Consider the following 25,409-nt stretch of genomic DNA (forward strand, 5'->3'; position numbering starts at 1 on the left):
CTTCAATATAACAACTAGGCTGAACACTTTTGTTCAAATTGGCACAAAACACAAGTTATCATGAGAAAGATTAGCATAGCAGACTACTTTATTAATATCATATTTCACACTATTATCAACAATATAATCATCAAACTTAGAAGGCCTCTTAGTAGGTCTACTAGACCTTCTGAGATTAAGGTCATCTCCTAAAGTTTGAGTTAGATTAGTTTAAAAAATATTTTGAAAATTGCCCTCAGGAGAACTAGTGCTATCACTAGTATTATCATCAAGTGTTGCACTTTAAGTATTATCTTCAGTTTCACTATTAGTGTTACTTGAAGAATCATACTCTGTGCCTTCACTTACTTCAGCTTCTCTTTCTCTCCCTTCATCATTGGGACTTTGAGTGTTGGTATTTTGACTTTCAGAAAATATTTGATCAATGAAATTTAAATGATTAACATCAGACTCAAAATCATTGTTCTCATAATAAGTATCAACCTTTTCTTTTAAAGGAAAAACAGTTTCACAAAATTTAACATCTCTTGAATAAAAAATGGTTTTTGAATCAAGACTAAAAAGTTTATAGCCCTTTTTAACAGAAGAATAACCAATAAAGACACATTTCTCAGCTCTAGAGCTGAATTTATCAGAATTGTTTAACACAGTAGCAAAACATAAACAACCAAACACCCTTAAATGAGAGAGACTAGGTTTAAATCCATACACCAACTCAAAAGGAGACTTTCCAGACAGTACAGAAGATGGTAATCTGTTAATCAAATAACAAGCAGTTAACACACAATCAGTCCACATATTAAGAGGTATCCCCCTTGAAACATAAGACTTCTAGCTACATTCAGCAGATGTCTAAGTTTCCTTTCAGCAATCCCATTTTGCTGAGGAGTATAGGCAATAGTGGTTTGATGAATAATACCATGACTAGAACAAAAATTATCCATTTTAGAATTAACAAATTCAGTCCCATTATCACTTCTTATAATTTTAACTTTTGTGTTAAATTGATTTTGAAGTATATTGTACAAATAATTCACATTGTCAAACACTTCATCTTTGGTTTTAATCAGAAAAATCCAAACAGCCCTAGTAAAATCATCAACAATAGTAAAAAAAAGTATTTGTATCCTTCCTTACTAACCACCTTATATGGACCCCATAGATCAAGATGCAATAAATCACCTAACATAACAGACTTATTTTCACTAAGAGGAAAAGGTTCTCTTGTTTGTTTTGCCTTATGACAAATCTCACAAGGTTCAGTAAAATTAGAATCTTTTAAATTTAATTTTTTTTTAAGACCACTAAAACTTGACTTGCAGGATGTCCAAGTCTGTGATGCCAAAGTTTTAAAGAACCACAAAAAGAATTAGCACAATTACCAATATTCATTTTCTTAAACATATAAAGATGTGACGATCGCTCCAAATCCATATGAACGAACACGTCATTCATCTATTTCATTGCGAGGTATTTGACCTCTATATTATACGTTTTGTAAACATTGCATTCTTTTGAAAAGGCACACCATAAATGAATATTTAAATCAAATGTTTTCAACATCTGATGATTTCTACATATAGACAATCACCGTAAATAATAGTTTACAATAGTACTTCCGTTGACAATGCAGTCAAAATAAGATACATCGTGATGATTTGGTGAATGCAACGTTTCCTTGAAAAATATACCATGTAAGACTCCATGCACATAGCTTGTCTAACATATAAGCAAACAGCGGAAGACTTCTAGGGAACCTGAGAATAAACATGCTAATAAGTGTCAACACAAAGGTTGGTAAGTTCATAGTTTTAATGTTTTGCATAATCTGTACATAAAGGTGGATCACAAGATTTCAGTTGTTTCATCCAGAAACGTTAATCAAAATATTCTACAAGATTGAGCACCCTGGTAACTAAGCTTTAACGTTATAATAAGTACCCATGTTTTAACATACATGCAACCAACATGTACAACACACGTAAACCAACGTGTACTAAACTCAAATAGCATACGTCTGTTTTATAGTTCAGGCTAGGGTTTCTATACCTGGAACAGACGGGGATGTCAAGCCCTATGGATCCATATACCACTATTCGCGCCCACCGGTTCTTATAACCGGCAGTTACTAGTTACCAAAGCTAAGGGATTTTCGGTTCGAACTCGGTGTAGAATTTAGTATGTACTGTAGCTTTTTGGGTACTGTAGCAATTCGAAAATACTGTAGTAAATTAGTGTTTTATTGGTTCATCTTAAACATTTTAGTTAACTTATCTAAATATCAATCGAATCAATAATCAAATGTTACTATCATTTACTAAATAACTTGAAATCATATATATATATATATATATATATATATATATATATATATATATATATATATATATATATATATATATATATATATATATATATATATATATATATATATATATATATATATTGTTCATGAATCTTCGAGAACAGTCAAAGAATAATTGATTACATGAATATAGTTCTAAAACTTTGAGACTCAACATTACAGACTTTGCTTATCGTGTCAAAAACATTAAATCATTTAAAGATAAAGTTTAAATTTGGTCAGAAATTTCCTGGTCCTCACAGTACCTACCCGTTAAAGAAATTTCGTCCCGAAATTTGAGTGAGGTCGTCATGGCTAACAATAAAAATGTTTTCATGACGAATATGAGTTGATAATTAGAGTTTTATCACCGTTGAATAATATGGATAAAACAATCCAATTACTCGAAGTGTATGAGAGAAATTATCGTAAAAGAGTGAAATGAAGGAATAGATATTCGTCTTAATTTTTGACGTAGTAACGATTGATTTCCGAAATTTAAGGAATAGAAAATCTTCATATTCTAAATAAGATTTGATTCTTCGGGAATTAAGGAGATTAAGATCTTCTTTAATTAAATGTGTAATCTGCCTCGATTGCTATGTCTGATATTTCACTATAAATTGACCTCTTCCGTTTCATTTATTTTCACCACTCCTATAAGCTTCTTCCTTATTTCATACTTCCTAATAGATTGTGAAAATGCTTAATCCAGTTCTGATTCTTGATATTTTCTTGGCTATCGTATCCTTCATTCTTCTTTTTCATCTGCCACCAGAGGAGGTTATTTTCTTCTACTATTACCTTGGGGTTATAGTGTTTTTCATTCTCCCGTGTCTTTATATTGCTATATGCCTTGATATACACGGTTTGTAATTTCGGGGTTTTTATCGGGCTTTTTATTCTCCATTATATTTCGGAGCTTCATGCTTTTGTTTTCTCTTCCCGACCTTAAGTCAAGCGGATAATGGTCCAGAATTCGTAGTTATGCATTTCAGAATGAACATAGTCAATGTTCTAAGAAAGAAATTGTAATGGCATGATCTTGATTTGTCAAATTACCAGAATATCCGAAAAAGACCGAATCATCAAGAAAAATATTTTCTTGATATATTTAGAGGTTAAATCGAATGAAAGAGTTATGTAACATGGTTCATGATGAGGGTATGATCCATGAATCTTTATCACGTTCCATTAGAAACTTAGCATGACTTACTGTAATATAATCACGTTGATCAAGTGTCATTATATTATACTAACTCATGCTTCAATTCCCAACACTACTTCAAAAACATCCATTTTTTGAAATTTTCAGGATTTGGAAACTAAAATAGTTTCTTTTATGATGTAATACAGATAGCGCAAAGAGATAAATGATTTCAGATAAGAATAGTTGTGAAAATATCTTCAGGAATATCGAAGATATTTATAATGAAAGGTATGATGATATCTTAGAATTTCTAATATTGAAGGATGATGAAGAAGATTTGTTCGTAAAGGTTTAGAGTCAGGAGCAAGGTATTCGTTAATGACTTCAGTAGACACTGAATCATTTGGATTCTTTGAAGGCAGGTTTAGTCTTTGTGATTTGTCCACAGCCTCCTTCATGGTCAGCTCAATCCGTTTTCCAGTTCCAAACCTTCTCTTTTTCTGAGCTTTGCCAACACACTATTCTTTATCATTAAACTTTTGGCTGTTAATGTCGTTTACAGTTTTTGCTACTTCATCAGCACTTTTCCAAAATTCGGAGAACTAGTTTCGCAGTTTGGGCTGTTTTTCAGAAACTTCACATTCGAAGTATGTAAGTCTATAAGATAGACATTATATGTATATATATAACTGTTGGCGTAGAATTGCTGCAAAATTCGAAATACTGATTGCTAATTCCCGGTAGTTGGTATGGCAATTACTGTTACAAGATGTGGATGAGTACATGATAGGGTTTCAATGAGTATAATGATTTTTCGGAAGGTCAGGGATCAATGAAGTTGTTGGTAAATTTACTGCTAATGTGGTGGAACATGAAAGGTTCCCCAGTAACAAGAACGTATATGTCAAGGTTATAATAAGGCTAATCTGAAAAGTCGAAGTTGACTGGTTGGAAGTGTGGTAAAACTGGATACTTTGAAAAGAATTATAAGATTATTTTTGGTAATAACAACGCTAAAGGATCTTGCATAGTTTTGAAGTCAAAGTATAGCTTTGAAAGATGTAGAGATCTAAGAATGATGTTACTGGTTCAGAGTTATGACTTAGATTCTGATCCGTCAATATCAGAATATGTAATTGAAATTGTATGAAAACGATTGTATATCGTTGTGAGTATTGTTAATATATTTTTTTTTTGAATCAAAGTTGAAGAATATACAGTGTAACATATTAATTGCGAACTTAAATATTTCCCGAGTATTACCTACCCGTTAAAGATTTCACAAGTAATATTTTGTACAAAAGAATTTTCATTACAATCTTTATGAAAATATATGTATGTATATTTCCTTCAGATGTAATACAGATTTAATGAGTTAATATCATATTAAGCTCATTTAATTTTCGGCTGGATTAGAAATGAATAATCTCTATTCGTGAAGTATTTTACTAATGTAATCAATACTTCGTTTTTCAGTTTTATTGATATTTCCTCAGTGAATCATGTTGGTGCTTATGGAACTCTTGCTAACTTCGCAAGGTACGAATGATGTTTTCTGGAAAGTTTCAAGTACATCGAAAAGTACGAATGATACACTATTAATATATAAAAGATAAGATATGAATGCTCACGTATCAATATTGTGATTCAATATTGCAGGAAAGTACGTAGACGCAACAGAGATGATAAACACTAGGTTTGACTTGAGAACAATACCCATGAACATTACCCATAACCTTCATAGCTATAACCCATATTTTCCTTAGCTCGATCCCGCTTGAAAACCCATTTTGAAAGTGCCACACTCATGACTTCGTCGTAGTATTTTATGCATAATACTACTAATAAAAATAATAAGCTTAATAATAATAATATTAATCTTAATAATAATAATAATAATAATAATAATAATAATAATAATAATAATAATAATAATAATAATAATAATAATAATATAAATATAAATATATATACGAGTGTAATATGTATGTTTGCAAACAAAATGGAATGAATTCGACTGAATTTATAGATTCTGACATGTTCCAGCCCTCCATGCGATCGCATGGTTTATGGGCATCATGTCCATGCGATCGCATGGCCCTATGATCCAGCTCACAATTGTTTGTCTCATTGTTTGTCGACATAATAATTAATTATATTTATAATATAATTAATTTATATAATTATTTATATATTATATTAAATTTACGTGCATAGTTGACTTGTAATTTTTGGTCCGATGACTCGTACGTTGTCACTCGACTTATGTCCCAGTTTCGGTTTCTCGAATGCATTTTCGTACGCTTAGAAAACTAGTACTTTTCATTACGCGACGTGTACCTTTATCAAAAATTAAACTTAATCATTGATAAACTATGTCACTCGAAGTGTAGCTTTAATCAATTAAGTGTTTTGGTTATTTGCTTCTATAAATCATCGTCTCGTAGTATATACATATACATATATACATTTTCATTTTGAAATAGTGTTTTACTGTAGCAAAGTTTTTTTACTGTAGCAAATAGTGATTTTCGAAAACACTGTAGTTTTTCGGGTACTGTAGCAATTCGAAAATACTGTAGTAAATTAGTGTTTTACTGGTTCATCTTAAACGTTTTAGTTAACTTATCTAAATATCAATCGAATCAATAATCGAATGTTACTATCGTTTACTAAATAACTTGAAATCATATATATATATATATATATATATATATATATATATATATATATATATATATATATATATGTATATATATATATATATATATATATATATATATATATATATATATATATATATATATATATATATATATATATATGCACATTAAGTTATATATATTGTTCGTGAATCTTCGAGAATAGTCAAAGAATAATTGATTACATGAATATAGTTCCAAAACTTTGAGACTCAACATTACAGACTTTACTTATCGTGTCGAAAACATTAAATTATTTAAAGATAAAGTTTAAATTTGATCAGAAATTTTCGGGTCGTCACAAAAGACCATCTTTTTCATCACCAATCCCCACTAACTTGTTTAGCATCAAATCCTAAATGAAACAATGTTGTTCATTAAACCCAACAAAGAATCTGTTACCAACAGTTAACTTATTAACAGACAGGGTAAATTAACACAATATTCAGGAATATATATATAACGACCCTCATTTTTCCATTCTATATTTTTCCATATTAAAAGCCCAAACAATATAATTAAAACTTAATGATTAAACTTTAATCAACAATTGTTAAGTGTTAAGAGTTAGAAAACATATTAATTAACTTTGTACAAAAATTGACAAGTTAATAAAAGATGAAAATAATAAACTGTTAGTCGACACTCACTGCTAATTAAAATTTATGCATTTATGTAATATTATAACTAATAACCTATAAGTAATAAATAAAAAGTGACATTTATATAAATAATAAAACAATTGGGAACTAAATATATACAAGTCATGAATTAGTAAAAAGAAAATAATACTTATCATGTAGTAAATGTAAAAATAATAATAATAATAATAGTAATAATAATGAGACTAAAAAAATCTTACATCCTTATGTTGACTAAAAATAAAGTGTAAACTAGTACATCCTTATGTTGACTAATTATAAACTAGTACCACCTATTGTTGACTAAAAATTATAAAACAAAATAAAATTATTAATTAGAACATCCTTATGTTGACTAACACTCTAATACTTGCACTATATAAACACCTAGTTTCTCATTCACAAATCACACCAAAATCCTCTCTCAAAAACAATCTCTCCCTCTCCCTCTCTTGTGGTATTCGGATCTTCAAGCTTGTTCTTCGTGTTCTTCAAGAATCTTCAAGGAGTTCTTCAAGATTTTCAAGGCTTTGATCTTCCATCTTCATCGTGTTCATATTTTCTTTGTTAATTATCTTGAATCTTCAAAGGTATAACATAAACCCTAAACTATTTACATAAACTTTGATCTTTGATAATTCATATTCATATTATAAACTTGTTATTCATAAGTATATACATAAACACACCTAGATTTATATATACATATATACATGTAAAAAAATATTTTTATATATATATATATACATATATATACGAATTATATATACATATACATATTAAAACCTTAAACCCTAATTACACCTAAACTATAATTCTTAAACCCTAATTAATTAAACTCTAAACATTTATGAAACCCCAGGACATTAATTACTAAACCCTAGTTATTAATTACTACTTTAATTAACTAACCCTAATTAATGAAACCCTAATACTACTTATACTAGTACTTAACATGTATACACTATTACTATTACTAGCACCTATAACCTACTAATTATATTGTAGCACAAAAACATTTTGGGATATGTATTAGAGATGTATAGATCTTCGAACTTTCTTGACGAATGCTTTCTACGAGATTCTAGGCAGAGGGTTTGGATTTTCGATTTAAAGGGTCCTATGGCTCAAGCCCCTAGATCTAAATTAGCCATTCGAAGGGAAAGGGGTGATTGGAAGCTTATCTAATACAGCAAGTATCCTAAAATGGAAAAACTCATAAAAGTAGAAACTCTCTAGTCATAGAAACTTAGTAAAATAAGAAACTTTCTAAAAATAGAAACTTTATAAAAATAGTAACTTACTAGGAATAGAAACTTAGTAAAACAAACTATACTTAAACACATACTTAAACTTAAACATGGGCAAAACACTTAACTACTCTTAAATGTCAATAGGTTGACTTTCCTGCTCACTCGTTCAACTCTCTATTCCGAGGAATAACTCTCTCTACTTACTAAGGTGAATTCATAGCCCCACTCTTTATTGCTAGAAAACTTATTTAACTTATTTGGGGTGAGACACATGCTGCTTTTACTATTTACAATTTAGACACAAGTACCAACTGCTAAAACTATGCTATACCCTGCTACGTCCGACTAAGTCCCTACAGTGATATTTTTAAGTGCTGCGGCATGCTTATTTATTGGGGGTAGGCCTATCGGGAGTAACGTCCCCGATACATTTGACTCAGTCTTTGTATTACTTGATAATGAAATTTAAACCGACAAGGACAGACACAACTTGTCATGGGGCAAACTTGAACGTTTAGTCTAAATATCACGCACTGGCATAACTTTTGGATCTGCGAGATCTACTTTTTGATCCTGCGGGAGATCAACTTTACAACTAAATCTTGTGGTCTAAAAACAACGATAACTACTTTTGTTAAACCTATGAACTTCACTCAACCTTTTTGGTTGACACTTTAGCATGTTTTGTCTCATGTGCTGTTTGATTCAAGCTTTCTTATCTACTACTTATGTGATGCTACTTGGACTTAGGATCAAGAGATATCGCATTTAAAACTTCTGAATATGAACAATTACTTTATCGTTATTTCCATTATTGTAACGACATTTCAATTTCCGCTGCGTACTCAATAAAGTTAAATTTTCTCATTTAGTATTGTTCTCATATTATAATATGTTGGTTTATTTGATATTAGTAACGTTTCTTCCAGACCCTATTGGGAGGACGTTACAGATTGGTATCAGAGCATAACCAGGCTGTTATAGAGAACCAGGATTGCATTTTTATGTGTGCCTTACTTGCTAGCTAGGGTGCCTTAGCAATCTAGGAAACTATAACCTTTCCTGCCTTACACTTAAAGCACTTAGGATTGCCTTATAATCTTAACAATCATGCTTTACCAAACTTGACTTAAAGATTCTAATCAAAGTCTCTTTCCTAATGTAGGACTACAACTTTTCTTGACCATAGTGCCTTTAATTGTTGCCTTTAACTCTTAAATGCTACACTATACTTTAGAAACTTTACTTATCTTAGAATGCCGAGCTAATCTAAGAACTCTGCTCACTTTCCTGAGTACTATCCAATTACACCACCGCATCTAAATGCGACACAATGATTTCAGAAATTCTTGACATTCATAAGTCATCTATCATGGTTATGTGTATTACATATGTATTACATGAAATATTATCCATGATTTTGAAACTCTTATAATTGTTACTACTCACACACAAACGTATATAACTCCCTGTTATATCACATACCTATATGCCTTATGCCTTTATGCATCGGTTTGTGAATCGAAAAATGTCATTGGGTTATCACAGTATACGAATTGAAAGTCTTTAATCAAAAGATTATTAGATTACATACTTATCACTTTATGATCTCGACACGTCATACTGCCATTATTAAAGTATAGACACATCATATCTTATTATATCTTATCGTATCTATCCCAATAGATTTTGTCTAACACTTTTCCTAAATTCCCTCCGTAAATTACGGAAATCTTTTTGCTATACACACGTATTCGAGGAGACGAATATATCATCCAGTATTCAACACTAATCTCATATCAAAAACCCTAATTCCAAACACATAATATGGATTCCTCGAACTCTTCGAGCTCCAATGGCAGCGTAACCGGAATGAACCAACCAATCAGCCATCATCTATTTTGGATGAATTGGGGATGGGTTCGTAGTAAACTTAATCAATGGAGACAAGAAGAAGGTGATCCCTTCCACCAACCGAATTCACCTCTTGGTGAAGAACCTGAAGCATTTACTGGCGAACCCGTTCAGAACACTATTTTCACCCTCATTTCCAGGATATCCAGTCACGAATATATAATATCTAAACTTTTAGATCTTATTCATCCACTTGTCCGAACCGCCAATCATCCCGGAATAATAGAAGAAGTCAACGAGCTTCGCGCTCGAGTAGTGGCTCTGGAGAATATGGTGCGAAACCTACGAACACCAGCAGCAGCACCAACAGCATAACCAGTACCACCAATACCATTCGCATCACCACCAACATCACCAGCTTCACCAACGACAACATCCGCATTCCACGCCTCAACATCACACTCAGTACCTCAAACATCAACATCATACGCCCCATAGATACCAAGGAATATTATTAATAATGAGTTAAGATGTATTGACTCATTCTTCCTGAAGAATTACATATGTATACTTTATATATATGGATTGGAACAATAATAAATCTTTTCGTACTAAGCTATTACGTGTGAATCTTAACTAGTATGTACTACATGGTTAATTCATATCACAATATGCTATGATGTACATCTTTTGTTAATAACTTAACAATCGTTAATCATTGCTTCAATACAATAAACTCCATTTCGTAATAAACCAAGTGTATTACTCAAATACATGATTGATTGTATACTTTAATTTTCGATGTACTCGAAACTTTCTAGAAAATATCATTAGTGCCTTATGAATTTCACAAGAATTCCAAGAGCACCAACATCATATACCGAAGTATATCAATAACAATGAACGATGAAGTATTAATTCATAACTTCATTAGCGAAATATTTCACGACAATTATGAAATCTCTAAGGTTTTGGGGATTATTTATTCTCGTTTCAACAGCAAATCAAATGAGTTTAATATTATATTAGCTCATTAAAACCATGATTACATCTGAAGAATACATATATGAACGTATATCTTCTCTTTTGTACAAACTGTTAATTGTAAAAAATATTTTAACGGGTAGGTAAAACCCGAGAGATATTCATATCTCATATAAATATGTTACATTGTACATTCTTCTATTCTGATTCAGCAGTTGTTAACTATACTACTTACATTCACATGATATATGTATATATTCACCAAAGAAAAACCATTTTCATACAAATTCAGTTACATACTCTGATTTTGACATATCGGAACTTAAGTAAAGCTTTAGCAAGTGGTATCTTCCTAAAGATCACTACATTCATGAATTATATTCATTCGTATTCTATGATGAATTATCAAATCAAACCACCGAACTTACCATTCCTTACTTTTGAAAATCACAACATTTCTTCGTCAACCGTTAGATCCATTGATGGATGCATCTTACGCTTAAACACTTCAAATTTAAAATTCTTGAAAACATCCTTTGAATCTTGACGATCGCAATCAGCGTTTAATCATCTAAAAATGAAATTTCTTGAAACCATTTCGGATTGATAACCGATGATTCAAATATGGCTGCATTAAATGCAGTGGAAACAGAAAAATTGTAGATGGTCTTAAGGGCCAACAGTTTGATAATAAAGAATGGTACGTTGGAAAAGCTCAAAAGGAAATTTGGAACTGAAAAACGGATTGAGCTAACCATGGAGGAGACCAAGGACAAACACAAGGGCCAAACCCTATATTCAAAGAATCCAGGTAATTTTGGATCCGGTGAAATCTTTAGAGAATATCTTGCTCCGAAGTCATGTTAAAAGCTTGCGGAAAATTTTTCTTCATCAACTTTCGAACTTAGAAATTCCAAAATATCATCATAAATATCCTCTATATTTCGAAAGATATCTTCATAATGATTCATGTCCGCAATTAAGTATCTCTTTGCGATATCTTTATAAAGGAAACTGTTTTAGTTTCTATATTCTGTAAAATTCGAGTTTAAATTATAAATGCTTTGAAGAAGTGTTGGGAATTGAAGCATGAGTTAGTATAATATAATGACGTCAGGCCAACGTGATTATATTACAGTAAGTCATGCTAAGTTTTTAATGGAAGATGATGATTCATAGATTTTATAATCATAATTTTCCATGTTACACGACTCTTACATTCTATTTAACCTCTAAACATATCAAGAAAATATTTTTCTTGATGATTCGGTCTTTTCCGGATATTCTGGTAATATGACAAATCAAATCGTGCTATTACCTTTCCTTTCTACTTTATATATTATGATCATTCGAAACTTCATACCTATGAATTCTGGACCATTACTCGCTTGACTTGAAGTCGGGAAGAAGAAACAAAAGCATAAAGCTCCGACATATAAGGGAAAATATAAAGCCCGATAACGACTTCGAAATTACAAACCGTGTATATCAATGCGTATAGCAATATAAAGACACGGGATAATTAAAAACACTATAACCCCAAGAGCATAGTAGAAGTAAACAGATTCCTCTGGCGATAAAAGAAAAAGAAGAATGACTGCATAGATGGTCAATATAATAACCAGGATCAGAACTGGATTAAGCATTTTCTTAATCTTTTGGAAGTTTGAATTGAGAAAGAAAGTATAGAAGTGGTGAAGATAATGAAACGAAAGAAGCTAATTTATAGCAAAATTTCAAACACATCAATCGAGGCAAATCACCGCATTTAATCAAACAAATCTCAAAATTTCGTAAATACCGGAGAATCAAATCTTATAGATTACGAAGATTTCCTTTAATTCCTTGAATTCCGGAAATCAATCGTGACTACGTCAAAAGTTAAGGCGAACATTTAATTTTCTCATTTCAGTCTTTTATGATAGCTTCATTTATACTCTTCCTATAAACGAATCGTTTTATCCATATTATTCAATAGTGATAAAACTTTATTTAGCAACTTATATTCATCATTAAAATATTATTGTTGTAAACAATGAAGATCTCTATCAAATTTCATGACTGTGATTTTCACGAACTCCTCTTTGTTTGTCTGCCCTAATATTGTGGCATAAAATGCTCATGGTTTTAAATGAGCTCAATACTATTCATAACACATTTCATGTATCCAATTTACTGAAATGACTTGTATAACATCATCATTTTGAATGATCTTCGCATTAATGATAAAATGCACTTCGTTGAATAACCTATAGAAATCATGGAAGGAGAGGTCAAACAAACGCGTAAAAGCAATATACCTATCGTTAAAGTTTGTTGGAATTCGCGTAGAGGCCCCGAATATACCTGGGAACGCAAAGACCATATGAAACGGAAATATCCCCATCTCTTCTCAACTGCTGATGCAAACGAGGAAACTACCTAAAAACTTCGGGACGAAGTTTTCAATAACGGGGAGGTACTATAACGACCCTCATTTTTCCATTCTATATTTTTCCAATATTAAAAGCCCAAACAATATAATTAAAACTTAATGATAAAACTTTAATCAACAATTGTTAAGTGTTAAGAGTTAGAAAACATATTAATTAACTTTGTACAAAAATTGACAAGTTAATAAAAGATGAAAATAATAAACTGTTAGTCGACACTCACTGCTAATTAAAATTTATGCATTTATGTAATATTATAACTAATAACCTATAAGTAATAAATAAAAAGTGACATTTATATAAATAATAAAACAATTGGGAACTAAATATATACAAGTCATGAATTAGTAAAAAGAAAATAATACTTATCATGTAGTAAATGTAAAAATAATAATAATAATAATAATAGTAATAATAATGAGACTAAAAAAATCTTACATCCTTATGTTGACTAAAAATAAAGTGTAAACTAGTACATCCTTATGTTGACTAATTATAAACTAGTACCACCTATTGTTGACTAAAAATTATAAAACAAAATAAAATCATTAATTAGAACATCCTTATGTTGACTAACACTCTAATACTTGCACTATATAAACACCTAGTTTCTCATTCACAAATCACACCAAAATCCTCTCTCAAAAACAATCTCTCCCTCTCCCTCTCTTGTGGTATTCGGATCTTCAAGCTTGTTCTTCGTGTTCTTCAAGAATCTTCAAGGAGTTCTTCAAGATTTTCAAGGCTTTGATCTTCCATCTTCATCGTGTTCATCTTTTCTTTGTTAATTATCTTGAATCTTCAAAGGTATAACATAAACCCTAAACTACTTACATAAACTTTGATCTTTGATAATTCATATTCATATTATAAACTTGTTATTCATAAGTATATACATAAACACACCTAGATTTATATATACATATATACATGTAAAAAAATATTTTTATATATATATATATACATATATATACGAATTATATATTATATATACATATACATATTAAAACCTTAAACCCTAATTACACCTAAACTATAATTCTTAAACCCTAATTAATTAAACTCTAAACATTTATGAAACCCTAGGACATTAATTACTAAACCCTAGTTATTAATTACTACTTTAATTAACTAACCCTAATTAATGAAACCCTAATACTACTTATACTAGTACTTAACATGTATACACTATTACTATTACTAGCACCTATAACCTACTAATTATATTGTAGCACAAAAACATTTTGGGATATGTATTAGAGATGTATAGATCTTCGAAATTTCTTGACGAATGGTTTCTACGAGATTCTAGGCAGAGGGTTTGGATTTTCGATTTAAAGGGTCCTATGGCTCAAGCCCCTAGATCTAAATTAGCCATTCGAAGGGAAATGGGTGATTGGAAGCTTATCTAATACGGCAAGTATCCTAAAATGGAAACACTCATAAAAGTAGAAACTCTCTAGTCATAGAAACTTAGTAAAATAAGAAACTTTCTAAAAATAGAAACTTTATAAAAATAGTAACTTACTAGGAATAGAAACTTAGTAAAACAAACTATACTTAAACACATACTTAAACTTAAACATGGGCAAAACACTTAACTACTCTTAAATGTCAATAGGTTGACTTTCCTGCTCACTCGTTCAACTCTCTATTCCGAGGAATAACTCTCTCTACTTACTAAGGTGAATTCATAGCCCCACTCTTTATTGCTAGCAAACTTATTTAACTTATTTGGGGTGAGACACATGCTGCTTTTACTATTTACAATTTAGACACAAGTACCAACTGCTAAAACTATGCTATACCCGGCTACGTCCGACTAAGTCCCTACAGTGATATTTTTAAGTGCTGCGGCATGCTTATTTATTGGGGGTAGGCCTATCGGGAGTAACATCCCCGATACATTTGACTCAGTTTTTGTATTACTTGATAATGAAATTTAAACCGACAAGGACAGACACAACTTGTCATGGGGCAAACTTGAACGTTTAGTCTAAATATCACGCACTGGCATAACTTTTGGATCTGCGAGATCTACTTTTTGATCCTGCGGGAGATCAACTTTACAACTAAATCTTGTGGTCTAAAAACAACGATAACTACTTTTGTTAAACCTATGAACTTCACTCAACCTTTTTGGTTGACACTTTAACATGTTTTGTCTCATGTGCTGTTTGATTCAAGCTTTCTTATCTACTACTTATGTGATGCTACTTGGACTTAGGATCAAGAGATATCGCATTTATTACTTCTACATATGAACAATTACTTTATCGTTATTTCCATTATTGTAACGACATTTTATTTTCCGCTGCGTACTCAATAAAGTTAAATTTTCTCATTTAGTATTGTTCTCGTATTATAATATGTTAGTTTATTTGATATTAGTAACGTTTCTTCCAGACCCTATTGGGAGGACGTTACAATATAAGACATTATAAAGAGTTATAAATTCATTTATTTGAATATTCCCAACTTTAACAATTTTAGCTTGAGTGCCAGTAGGATGAGACACAGAAATATTCATATTAGACACATCAATTTCATCAAATAAATCACTGTCAGAGCAAATCATATATTGATTTGCTCCTGAATCTATAATCCAATCTTTATGATGATGTTTATTATCTGTAGAAAACATGTTATTACAAAAGAATTTTTCAAAATTTGAGTTAAATTTACTGCTATTATTCCAAAAACTACCTGACATATTAGCATTAAGAGCAGCAGTAGAATTCCCTTTGTCTTTATCATTAATGAGACTCATTAACTTTGAAATATGATCAAAAGTAAAAGGAGAACTACTAGTGGTAGCATTAGCATTATTAGAAACACAATTGTTATTATTAGCAGTAAATTTTGGAGCACCCTGATTAAATGGTTTTCTTATATAGCCAGGAGGATATCCAATAACTTCAAAACATCTATCCACAGTGTGACCAATCATACCACACTTAGTACACTTATAATTTGCATTAAGACCCCTTCCAGTTCCAGACCTCTTAAATTGATTTGTATTATTCATATTATTAGGTCTATTAAAGTTGTTGTTTCCATTAACATTATTAGGTGTCTTAGCAACAAAAGTAGAACTTTGAGACTTTTGACCAATAGTATGTCCAGAAAAATTCCTATGAGACTCTTCCCTTGAAATAACTGCAAAAGCAGTTTTAACATTAGGAAGGGGATCAGTCATAAGAAGATTACTTCTTATTGGCTGGTAAACCTCATCAAGTCCCATAAGAAACTGCATAAGTTTCATTACACTGTTATGTTTAACAAAATCAGCATTAGCAGTACAAACACATTCAGGCAACTTAACAAGAGCATCAAATTGTTTCCACAAAGTATTTAGCTTATGATAATATTCATAAACACTAGAACCTCCTTGTGTCAATGAATTGATTTGCTTATGTAAATTAAATGTAATTGAACCATCAATTTTATCATAAGTTTCTTTGAGTTCTTGCCAGACAGTAACAGAATTATTAGAAAAGATTTGCCCCAAATACAATTCATCTGATATAGATGTAAGTATCCATGTTAATACTGAAATGTCCCGTTCTTATTGATTAAAAACGTTCCATATTAATTGATTTCGTTGCGAGGTTTTGACCTCTATATGAGACGTTTTTCAAAGACTGCATTCATTTTAAAACAAACCATAACCTTTATTTCATCAATAAAGGTTTAAAAAGCTTTACGTAGATTATCAAATAATGATAATCTAAAATATCCTGTTTACACACGACCATTACATAATGGTTTACAATACAAATATGTTACAACAAAATAAGTTTCTTGAATGCAGTTTTTACACAATATCATACAAGCATGGACTCCAAATCTCGTCCTTATTTAAGTATGCGACAGCGGAAGCTCTTAATAATCACCTGAGAATAAACATGCTTAAAACGTCAACAAAAATGTTGGTGAGTTATAGGTTTAACCTATATATATCAAATCATAATAATAGACCACAAGATTTCATATTTCAATACACACCCCATACATAGAGATAAAAATCATTCATATGGTGAACACCTGGTAACCGACATTAACAAGATGCATATATAAGAATATCCCCATCATTCCGGGACACCCTTCGGATATGATATAAATTTCGAAGTACTAAAGCATCCGGTACTTTGGATGGGGTTTGTTAGGCCCAATAGATCTATCTTTAGGATTCGCGTCAATTAGGGTGTCTGTTCCCTAATTCTTAGATTACCAGACTTAATAAAAAGGGGCATATTCGATTTCGATAATTCAACCATAGAATGTAGTTTCACGTACTTGTGTCTATTTTGTAAATCATTTATAAAACCTGCATGTATTCTCATCCCAAAAATATTAGATTTTAAAAGTGGGACTATAACTCACTTTCACAGATTTTTACTTCGTCGGGAAGTAAGACTTGGCCACTGATTGATTCACGAACCTATAACAATATATACATATATATCAAAGTATGTTCAAAATATGTTTACAACACTTTTAATATATTTTGATGTTTTAAGTTTATTAAGTCAGCTGTCCTCGTTAGTAACCTGCAACTAGTTGTCCACAGTTAGATGTACAGAAGTAAATCGATAAATATTATCTTGAATCAATCCACGACCCAGTGTATACGTATCTCAGTATTGATCACAACTCAAACTATATATATTTTGGAATCAACCTCAACCCTGTATAGCTAACTCCAACATTCACATATAGAGTGTCTATGATTGTTCCGAAATATATATAGATGTGTCGACATGATAGGTCGAAACATTGTATACGTGTCTATGGTATCTCAAGATTACATAATATACAATACAAGTTGATTAAGTTATGGTTGGAATAGATTTGTTACCAATTTTCACGTAGCTAAAATGAGAAAAATTATCCAATCTTGTTTTACCCATAACTTCTTCATTTTAAATCCGTTTTGAGTGAATCAAATTGCTATGGTTTCATATTGAACTCTATTTTATGAATCTAAACAGAAAAAGTATAGGTTTATAGTCGGAAAAATAAGTTACAAGTCATTTTTGTAAAGGTAGTCATTTCAGTCGAAAGAACGACGTCTAGATAACCATTTTAGAAAACATACTTCCACTTTGAGTTTAACCATAATTTTTGGATATAGTTTCATGTTCATAATAAAAATCATTTTCTCAGAATAACAACTTTTAAATCAAAGTTTATCATAGTTTTTAATTAACTAACCCAAAACAGCCCGCGGTGTTACTACGGCGGCGTAAATCCGGTTTTACGGTGTTTTTCGTGTTTCCAGGTTTTAAATCATTAAGTTAGCATATCATATAGATATAGAACATGTGTTTAGTTGATTTTAAAAGTCAAGTTAGAAGGATTAACTTTTGTTTGCGAACAAGTTTAGAATTAACTAAACTATGTTCTAGTGATTACAAGTTTAAACCTTCGAATAAGATAGCTTTATATGTATGAATCGAATGATGTTATGAACATCATTACTACCTTAAGTTCCTTGGATAAACCTACTGGAAAAGAGAAAAATGGATCTAGCTTCAATGGATCCTTGGATGGCTCGAAGTTCTTGAAGCAGAATCATGACACGAAAACAAGTTCAAGTAAGATCATCACTTGAAATAAGATTGTTATAGTTATAGAAATTGAACCAAAGTTTGAATATGATTATTACCTTGTATTAGAATGATAACCTACTGTAAGAAACAAAGATTTCTTAAGGTTGGATGATCACCTTACAAGATTGGAAGTGAGCTAGCAAACTTGAAAGTATTCTTGATTTTATGAAACTAGAACTTTTGGAATTTATGAAGAACACTTAGAACTTGAAGATAGAACTTGAGGGAGATCAATTAGATGAAGAAAATTGAAGAATGAAAGTGTTTGTAGGTGTTTTTGGTCGTTGGTGTATGGATTAGATATAAAGGATATGTAATTTTGTTTTCATGTAAATAAGTCATGAATGATTACTCATATTTTTGTAATTTTATGAGATATTTCATGCTAGTTGCCAAATGATGGTTCCCACATGTGTTAGGTGACTCACATGGGCTGCTAAGAGCTGATCATTGGAGTGTATATACCAATAGTACATACATCTAAAAGCTGTGTATTGTACGAGTACGAATACGGGTGCATACGAGTAGAATTGTTGATGAAACTGAACGAGGATGTAATTGTAAGCATTTTTGTTAAGTAGAAGTATTTTGATAAGTGTCTTGAAGTATTTCAAAAGTGTATGAATACATATTAAAACACTACATGTATATACATTTTAACTGAGTCGTTAAGTCATCGTTAGTCGTTACATGTAAATGTTGTTTTGAAACCTTTAGGTTAACGATCTTGTTAAATGTTGTTAACCCAATGTTTATAGTATCAAAAGAGATTTTAAATTATTATATTATCATGATATTATGATGTACGAATATCTCTTAATATGATATATATACATTAAATGTCGTTACAACGATAATCGTTACATATATGTCTCGTTTCAAAACCATTAAGTTAGTAGTCTTGTTTTTACATATGTAGTTCATTGTTAATATACTTAATGATATGTTTACTTATCATAATATCATGTTAACTATATATATAACCATATATATGTCATCATATAGTTTTTACAAGTTTTAACGTTCGTGAATCACCGGTCAACTTGGGTGGTCAGTTGTCTATATGAAACATATTTCAATTAATCAAGTCTTAACAAGTTTGATTGCTTAACATGTTGGAAACATTTAATCATGTAAATATCAATCTCAATTAATATATATAAACATGGAAAAGTTCGGGTCACTACAGTACCTACCCGTTAAATAAATTTCGTCCCGAAATTTTAAGCTGTTGAAGGTGTTGACGAATCTTCTGGAAATAGATGCGGGTATTTCTTCTTCATCTGATCTTCACGCTCCCAGGTGAACTCGGGTCCTCTACGAGCATTCCATCGAACCTTAACAATTGGTATCTTGTTTTGCTTAAGTCTTTTAACCTCACGATCCATTATTTCGACGGGTTCTTCGATGAATTGAAGTTTTTCGTTGATTTGGATTTCATCTAACGGAATAGTGAGATCTTCTTTAGCAAAACATTTCTTCAAATTCGAGACGTGGAAAGTGTTATGTACAGCCGCGAGTTGTTGAGGTAACTCAAGTCGGTAAGCTACTGGTCCGACACGATCAATAATCTTGAATGGTCCAATATACCTTGGATTTAATTTCCCTCGTTTACCAAATCGAACAACGCCTTTCCAAGGTGCAACTTTAAGCATGACCATCTCTCCAATTTCAAATTCTATATCTTTTCTTTTAATGTCAGCGTAGCTCTTTTGTCGACTTTGTGCGGTTTTCAACCGTTGTTGAATTTGGATGATCTTCTCGGTAGTTTCTTGTATAATCTCCGGACCCGTAATCTGTCTATCCCCCACTTCACTCCAACAAATCGGAGACCTGCACTTTCTACCATAAAGTGCTTCAAACGGCGCCATCTCAATGCTTGAATGGTAGCTGTTGTTGTAGGAAAATTCTGCTAACGGTAGATGTCGATCCCAACTGTTTCCGAAATCAATAACACATGCTCGTAGCATGTCTTCATGCGTTTGTATCGTCCTTTCGCTCTGCCCATCAGTTTGTGGATGATAGGCAGTACTCATGTCTAGACGAGTTCCTAATGCTTGCTGTAATGTCTGCCAGAATCTTGAAATAAATCTGCCATCCCTATCAGAGATAATAGAGATTGGTATTCCATGTCTGGAGACGACTTCCTTCAAATACAGTCGTGCTAACTTCTCCACCTTGTCATCTTCTCTTATTGGCAGGAAGTGTGCTGATTTGGTGAGACGATCAACTATTACCCAAATAGTATCAAAACCACTTGCAGTCCTTGGCAATTTAGTGATGAAATCCATGGTAATGTTTTCCCATTTCCATTCTGGTATTTTGGGTTGTTGAAGTAGACCTGATGGTTTCTGATGCTCAGCTTTGACCTTAGAACACGTCAAACATTCTCCTACGTATTTAGCAACGTCGGCTTTCATACCCGGCCACCAAAAATGTTTCTTGAGATCCTTGTACATCTTCCCCGTTCCAGGATGTATTGAGTATCTGCTTTTATGAGCTTCTCTAAGTACCATTTCTCTCATATCTCCAAATTTTGGTACCCAAATCCTTTCAGCTCTATACCGGGTTCCGTCTTCCTGAATATTAAGATGCTTCTCCGATCCCTTGGGTATTTCATCCTTTAAATTTCCCTCTTTTAAAACTCCTTGTTGCGCCTCCTTTATTTGAGTAGTAAGGTTATTATGAATCATTATATTCATAGATTTTACTCGAATGGGTTCTCTGTCCTTCCTGCTCAAGGCATCGGCTACCACATTTGCCTTCCCCGGGTGGTAACGAATCTCAAAGTCGTAATCATTCAACAATTCAATCCACCTACGCTGCCTCATATTTAGTGGTTTCTGATTAAATATGTGTTGAAGACTTTTGTGGTCGGTATATATAATACTTTTGACCCCATATAAGTAGTGCCTCCAAGTCTTTAATGCAAAAACAACCGCTCCTAATTCCAAATCATGCGTCGTATAATTTTGTTCGTGAATCTTCAATTGTCTAGACGCATAAGCAATCACCTTCGTTCGTTGCATTAATACACAACCGAGACCTTGCTTTGATGCGTCACAATAAATCACAAAATCATCATTCCCTTCAGGTAATGACAATATAGGTGCCGTAGTTAGCTTTTTCTTCAATAACTGAAACGCTTTCTCTTGTTCATCATTCCATTCAAATTTCTTCCCTTTATGCGTTAATGCAGTCAAGGGTTTTGCTATTCTGGAAAAGTCTTGGATGAACCTTCTGTAGTAACCAGCTAGTCCTAAAAACTGGCGTATGTGTTTCGGAGTTTTCGGGGTTTCCCACTTTTCAACAGTTTCTATCTTTGCCGGATCCACCTTAATACCTTCTTTGTTCACTATGTGACCGAGGAATTGAACTTCTTCCAACCAAAATGCACACTTTGAAAACTTAGCGTACAATTCTTCCTTCCTTAATACTTCTAACACCTTTCTCAAATGTTCACCGTGTTCTTGGTCATTCTTTGAGTAAATAAGTATGTCATCAATGAAAACAATGACAAACTTGTCAAGGTATGGTCCACACACTCGGTTCATAAGGTCCATGAACACAGCTGGTGCATTAGTTAAACCAAACGGCATGACCATAAACTCGTAATGACCGTAACGTGTTCTGAAAGCAGTCTTTGGAATATCATCTTCTTTCACCCGCATTTGATGATACCCGGAACGTAAGTCAATCTTTGAATAAACAGACGAGCCTTGTAGTTGATCAAATAAGTCGTCGATTCTCGGCAGTGGGTAGCGATTCTTGATGGTAAGTTTGTTCAACTCTCGGTAGTCGATACACAACCTGAATGTACCATCTTTCTTCTTGACAAACAAAACAGGAGCTCCCCACGGTGATGTGCTTGGTCGAATGAAACCACGCTCTAAAAGTTCTTGTAATTGGCTTTGCAGTTCTTTCATCTCGCTGGGTGCGAGTCTGTAAGGAGCACGAGCTATTGGTGCAGCTCCTGGTACAAGATCTATTTGAAATTCAACTGATCGATGTGGGGGTAATCCCGGTAATTCTTTCGGAAATACATCGGGAAATTCTTTTGCAATGGGAACATCATTGATGCTCTTTTCTTCAGTTTGTACTTTCTCGACGTGTGCTAGAACAGCATAGCAACCTTTTCTTATTAGTTTTTGTGCCTTCAAATTACTAATAAGATGTAGCTTCGTGTTGCCCTTTTCTCCGTACACCATTAAGGGTTTTCCTTTTTCTCGTATAATGCGAATTGCATTTTTGTAACAAACGATCTCTGCTTTCACTTCTTTCAACCAGTCCATACCGATTATCACATCAAAACTCCCTAACTCTACTGGTATCAAATCAATCTTAAATGTTTCGCTAACCAGTTTAATTTCTCGATTCCGACATATATTATCTGCTGAAATTAATTTACCATTTGCTAATTCGAGTAAAAATTTACTATCCAAAGGCGTCAATGGACAACTTAATTTAGCACAAAAATCTCTACTCATATAGCTTCTATCCGCACCCGAATCAAATAAAACGTAAGCAGATTTATTGTCAATAAGAAACGTACCCGTAACAAGCTCCGGGTCTTCCTGTGCCTCTGCCGCATTAATATTGAAAACTCTTCCGCGGCCTTGTCCATTCGTGTTCTCCTGGTTCGGGCAATTTCTAATAATGTGGCCCGGTTTTCCACATTTATAACAAACTACATTGGCATAACTTGCTCCGACACTACTTGCTCCGCCATTACTCGTTCCGACACCATTTGTTCCTTTCGTTCTATTAACCCCTGGTCCGTAGACCTCACACTTCGCCGCGCTATGACCATTTCTTTTACACTTGTTGCAAAATTTGGTGCAGAACCCCGAGTGATACTTTTCACACCTTTGGCATAGCTGCTTCTGATTGTTGTTGTTGTTGCGGTTATTATTGTTGTTAGGATGATTGTTGTAGTTGCTGTTGTTGTTGTTGTTGTTGTTGTTGTTGCTGGACCGTTTGTTGTAGTTGCGATTGATGTTGCGATTGTTGGGATAATTGTTGCGATTATTGTTGTAATTGTTGTTGTTGTTGTTGTATTGGTGATTCTTATCAACGTTTTCCTCCCACTTTCTTTTGACTTGCTTCACATTGGCCTCTTCAGCAGTCTGTTCTTTAATTCTTTCTTCAATCTGGTTCACTAGTTTGTGAGCCATTCTACATGCCTGTTGTATGGAGGCGGGCTCGTGTGAACTTATATCTTCTTGGATTCTTTCCGGTAATCCTTTCACAAACGCGTCGATCTTCTCTTCCTCATCTTCGAACGCTCCCGGACACAATAGGCACAATTCTGTGAATCGTCTTTCATACGTGGTAATATCAAATCCTTGGGTTCGTAACCCTCTAAGTTCTGTCTTGAGCTTATTGACCTCGGTTCTGGGACGGTACTTCTCGTTCATCAAGTGCTTGAATGCTGACCACGGTAGTGCGTACGCATCGTCTTGTCCCACTTGCTCTAGATAGGTATTCCACCATGTTAACGCAGAACCTGTGAAGGTATGCGTAGCGTACTTCACTTTGTCCTCTTCAGTACACTTACTTATGGCAAACACCGATTCGACCTTCTCGGTCCACCGTTTCAATCCGATCGGTCCTTCGGTTCCATCAAATTCCAAAGGTTTGCAGGCAGTGAATTCTTTGTAGGTGCATCCTACACGATTTCCTGTACTGCTAGATCCAAGGTTATTGTTGGTATGTAGCGCAGCCTGTACTGCAGCTATGTTTGAAGCTAGAAAAGTACGGAATTCCTCTTCATTCATATTCACGGTGTGTCGAGTAGTCGGTGCCATTTCCTTCAAAATTGTCAAATGGAACAAGTTAATCATACAGAATATTAAGAGTAGTTAATAGTATTTCGTAGCATAATATGAACTCATTTATAAAAGCTTTTTCTTCATATTAGCGTTTTATAAGTTTAAATTCGGGTAGTACGTACCCGTTAAGTTCATACTTAGTAGCTAATATACAATTCAACTACTGCAATTCTATATGAAAAACTGATTATAATAATATTTCGCGTTCAAACTTTTATACAATATTTTACAAACTTACAATACCGCTTATGTTACATAAAGCATGAAATATAGCACACAATAACTTTGATACAAGATAGTTGTGAAGATAATTCTAGCTAGTACACAAGTCGTTCAGCAAAGGCAATAAAGACACGTAATTCATACGTCCAGAAACAAGTCATGCATTCTGGTTTTACTAGGACTACTTCCCATCCTTGGTCTTGTGGAACATAACCATTATGGCCGTTGATAAGACAGCGTGTTGTAACGTTGTCAAAGGGACGAGGGTTACGTAATGTCCAACAGTCCCGTAACAATCTAAAAACCTCATTTCTTACCCCAATTACCGACTCCGTCACTTGTGGGAACGTTTTGTTTAATAGTTGTAGGCCGATGTTCTTG

At 32.7% G+C, this 25,409-nt stretch overlaps 1 protein-coding gene across 1 annotated transcript in view; it reads right to left on the bottom strand.

Moving 5' to 3' along the window:
* Positions 1-282: 282 nt before the first annotated feature.
* LOC139870772 (uncharacterized) overlaps positions 283-25,409 on the bottom strand; it is a 30,014-nt gene continuing 4,887 nt past the window's right edge. Inside the window, exons 3-6 of the mRNA XM_071858548.1 lie at positions 16,067-16,882; positions 15,769-15,991; positions 823-1,086; positions 283-754 (exon numbers count right to left, since the gene is read on the bottom strand). Of these exons, the coding sequence (XP_071714649.1) occupies positions 283-754; positions 823-1,086; positions 15,769-15,991; positions 16,067-16,882 (1,775 nt within the window). The remainder of the gene's footprint in view (positions 755-822; positions 1,087-15,768; positions 15,992-16,066; positions 16,883-25,409) is intronic.

This window comes from Rutidosis leptorrhynchoides, chromosome 10, assembly GCF_046630445.1.
Source record: "Rutidosis leptorrhynchoides isolate AG116_Rl617_1_P2 chromosome 10, CSIRO_AGI_Rlap_v1, whole genome shotgun sequence".
Lineage (NCBI taxonomy): Eukaryota > Viridiplantae > Streptophyta > Magnoliopsida > Asterales > Asteraceae > Rutidosis > Rutidosis leptorrhynchoides.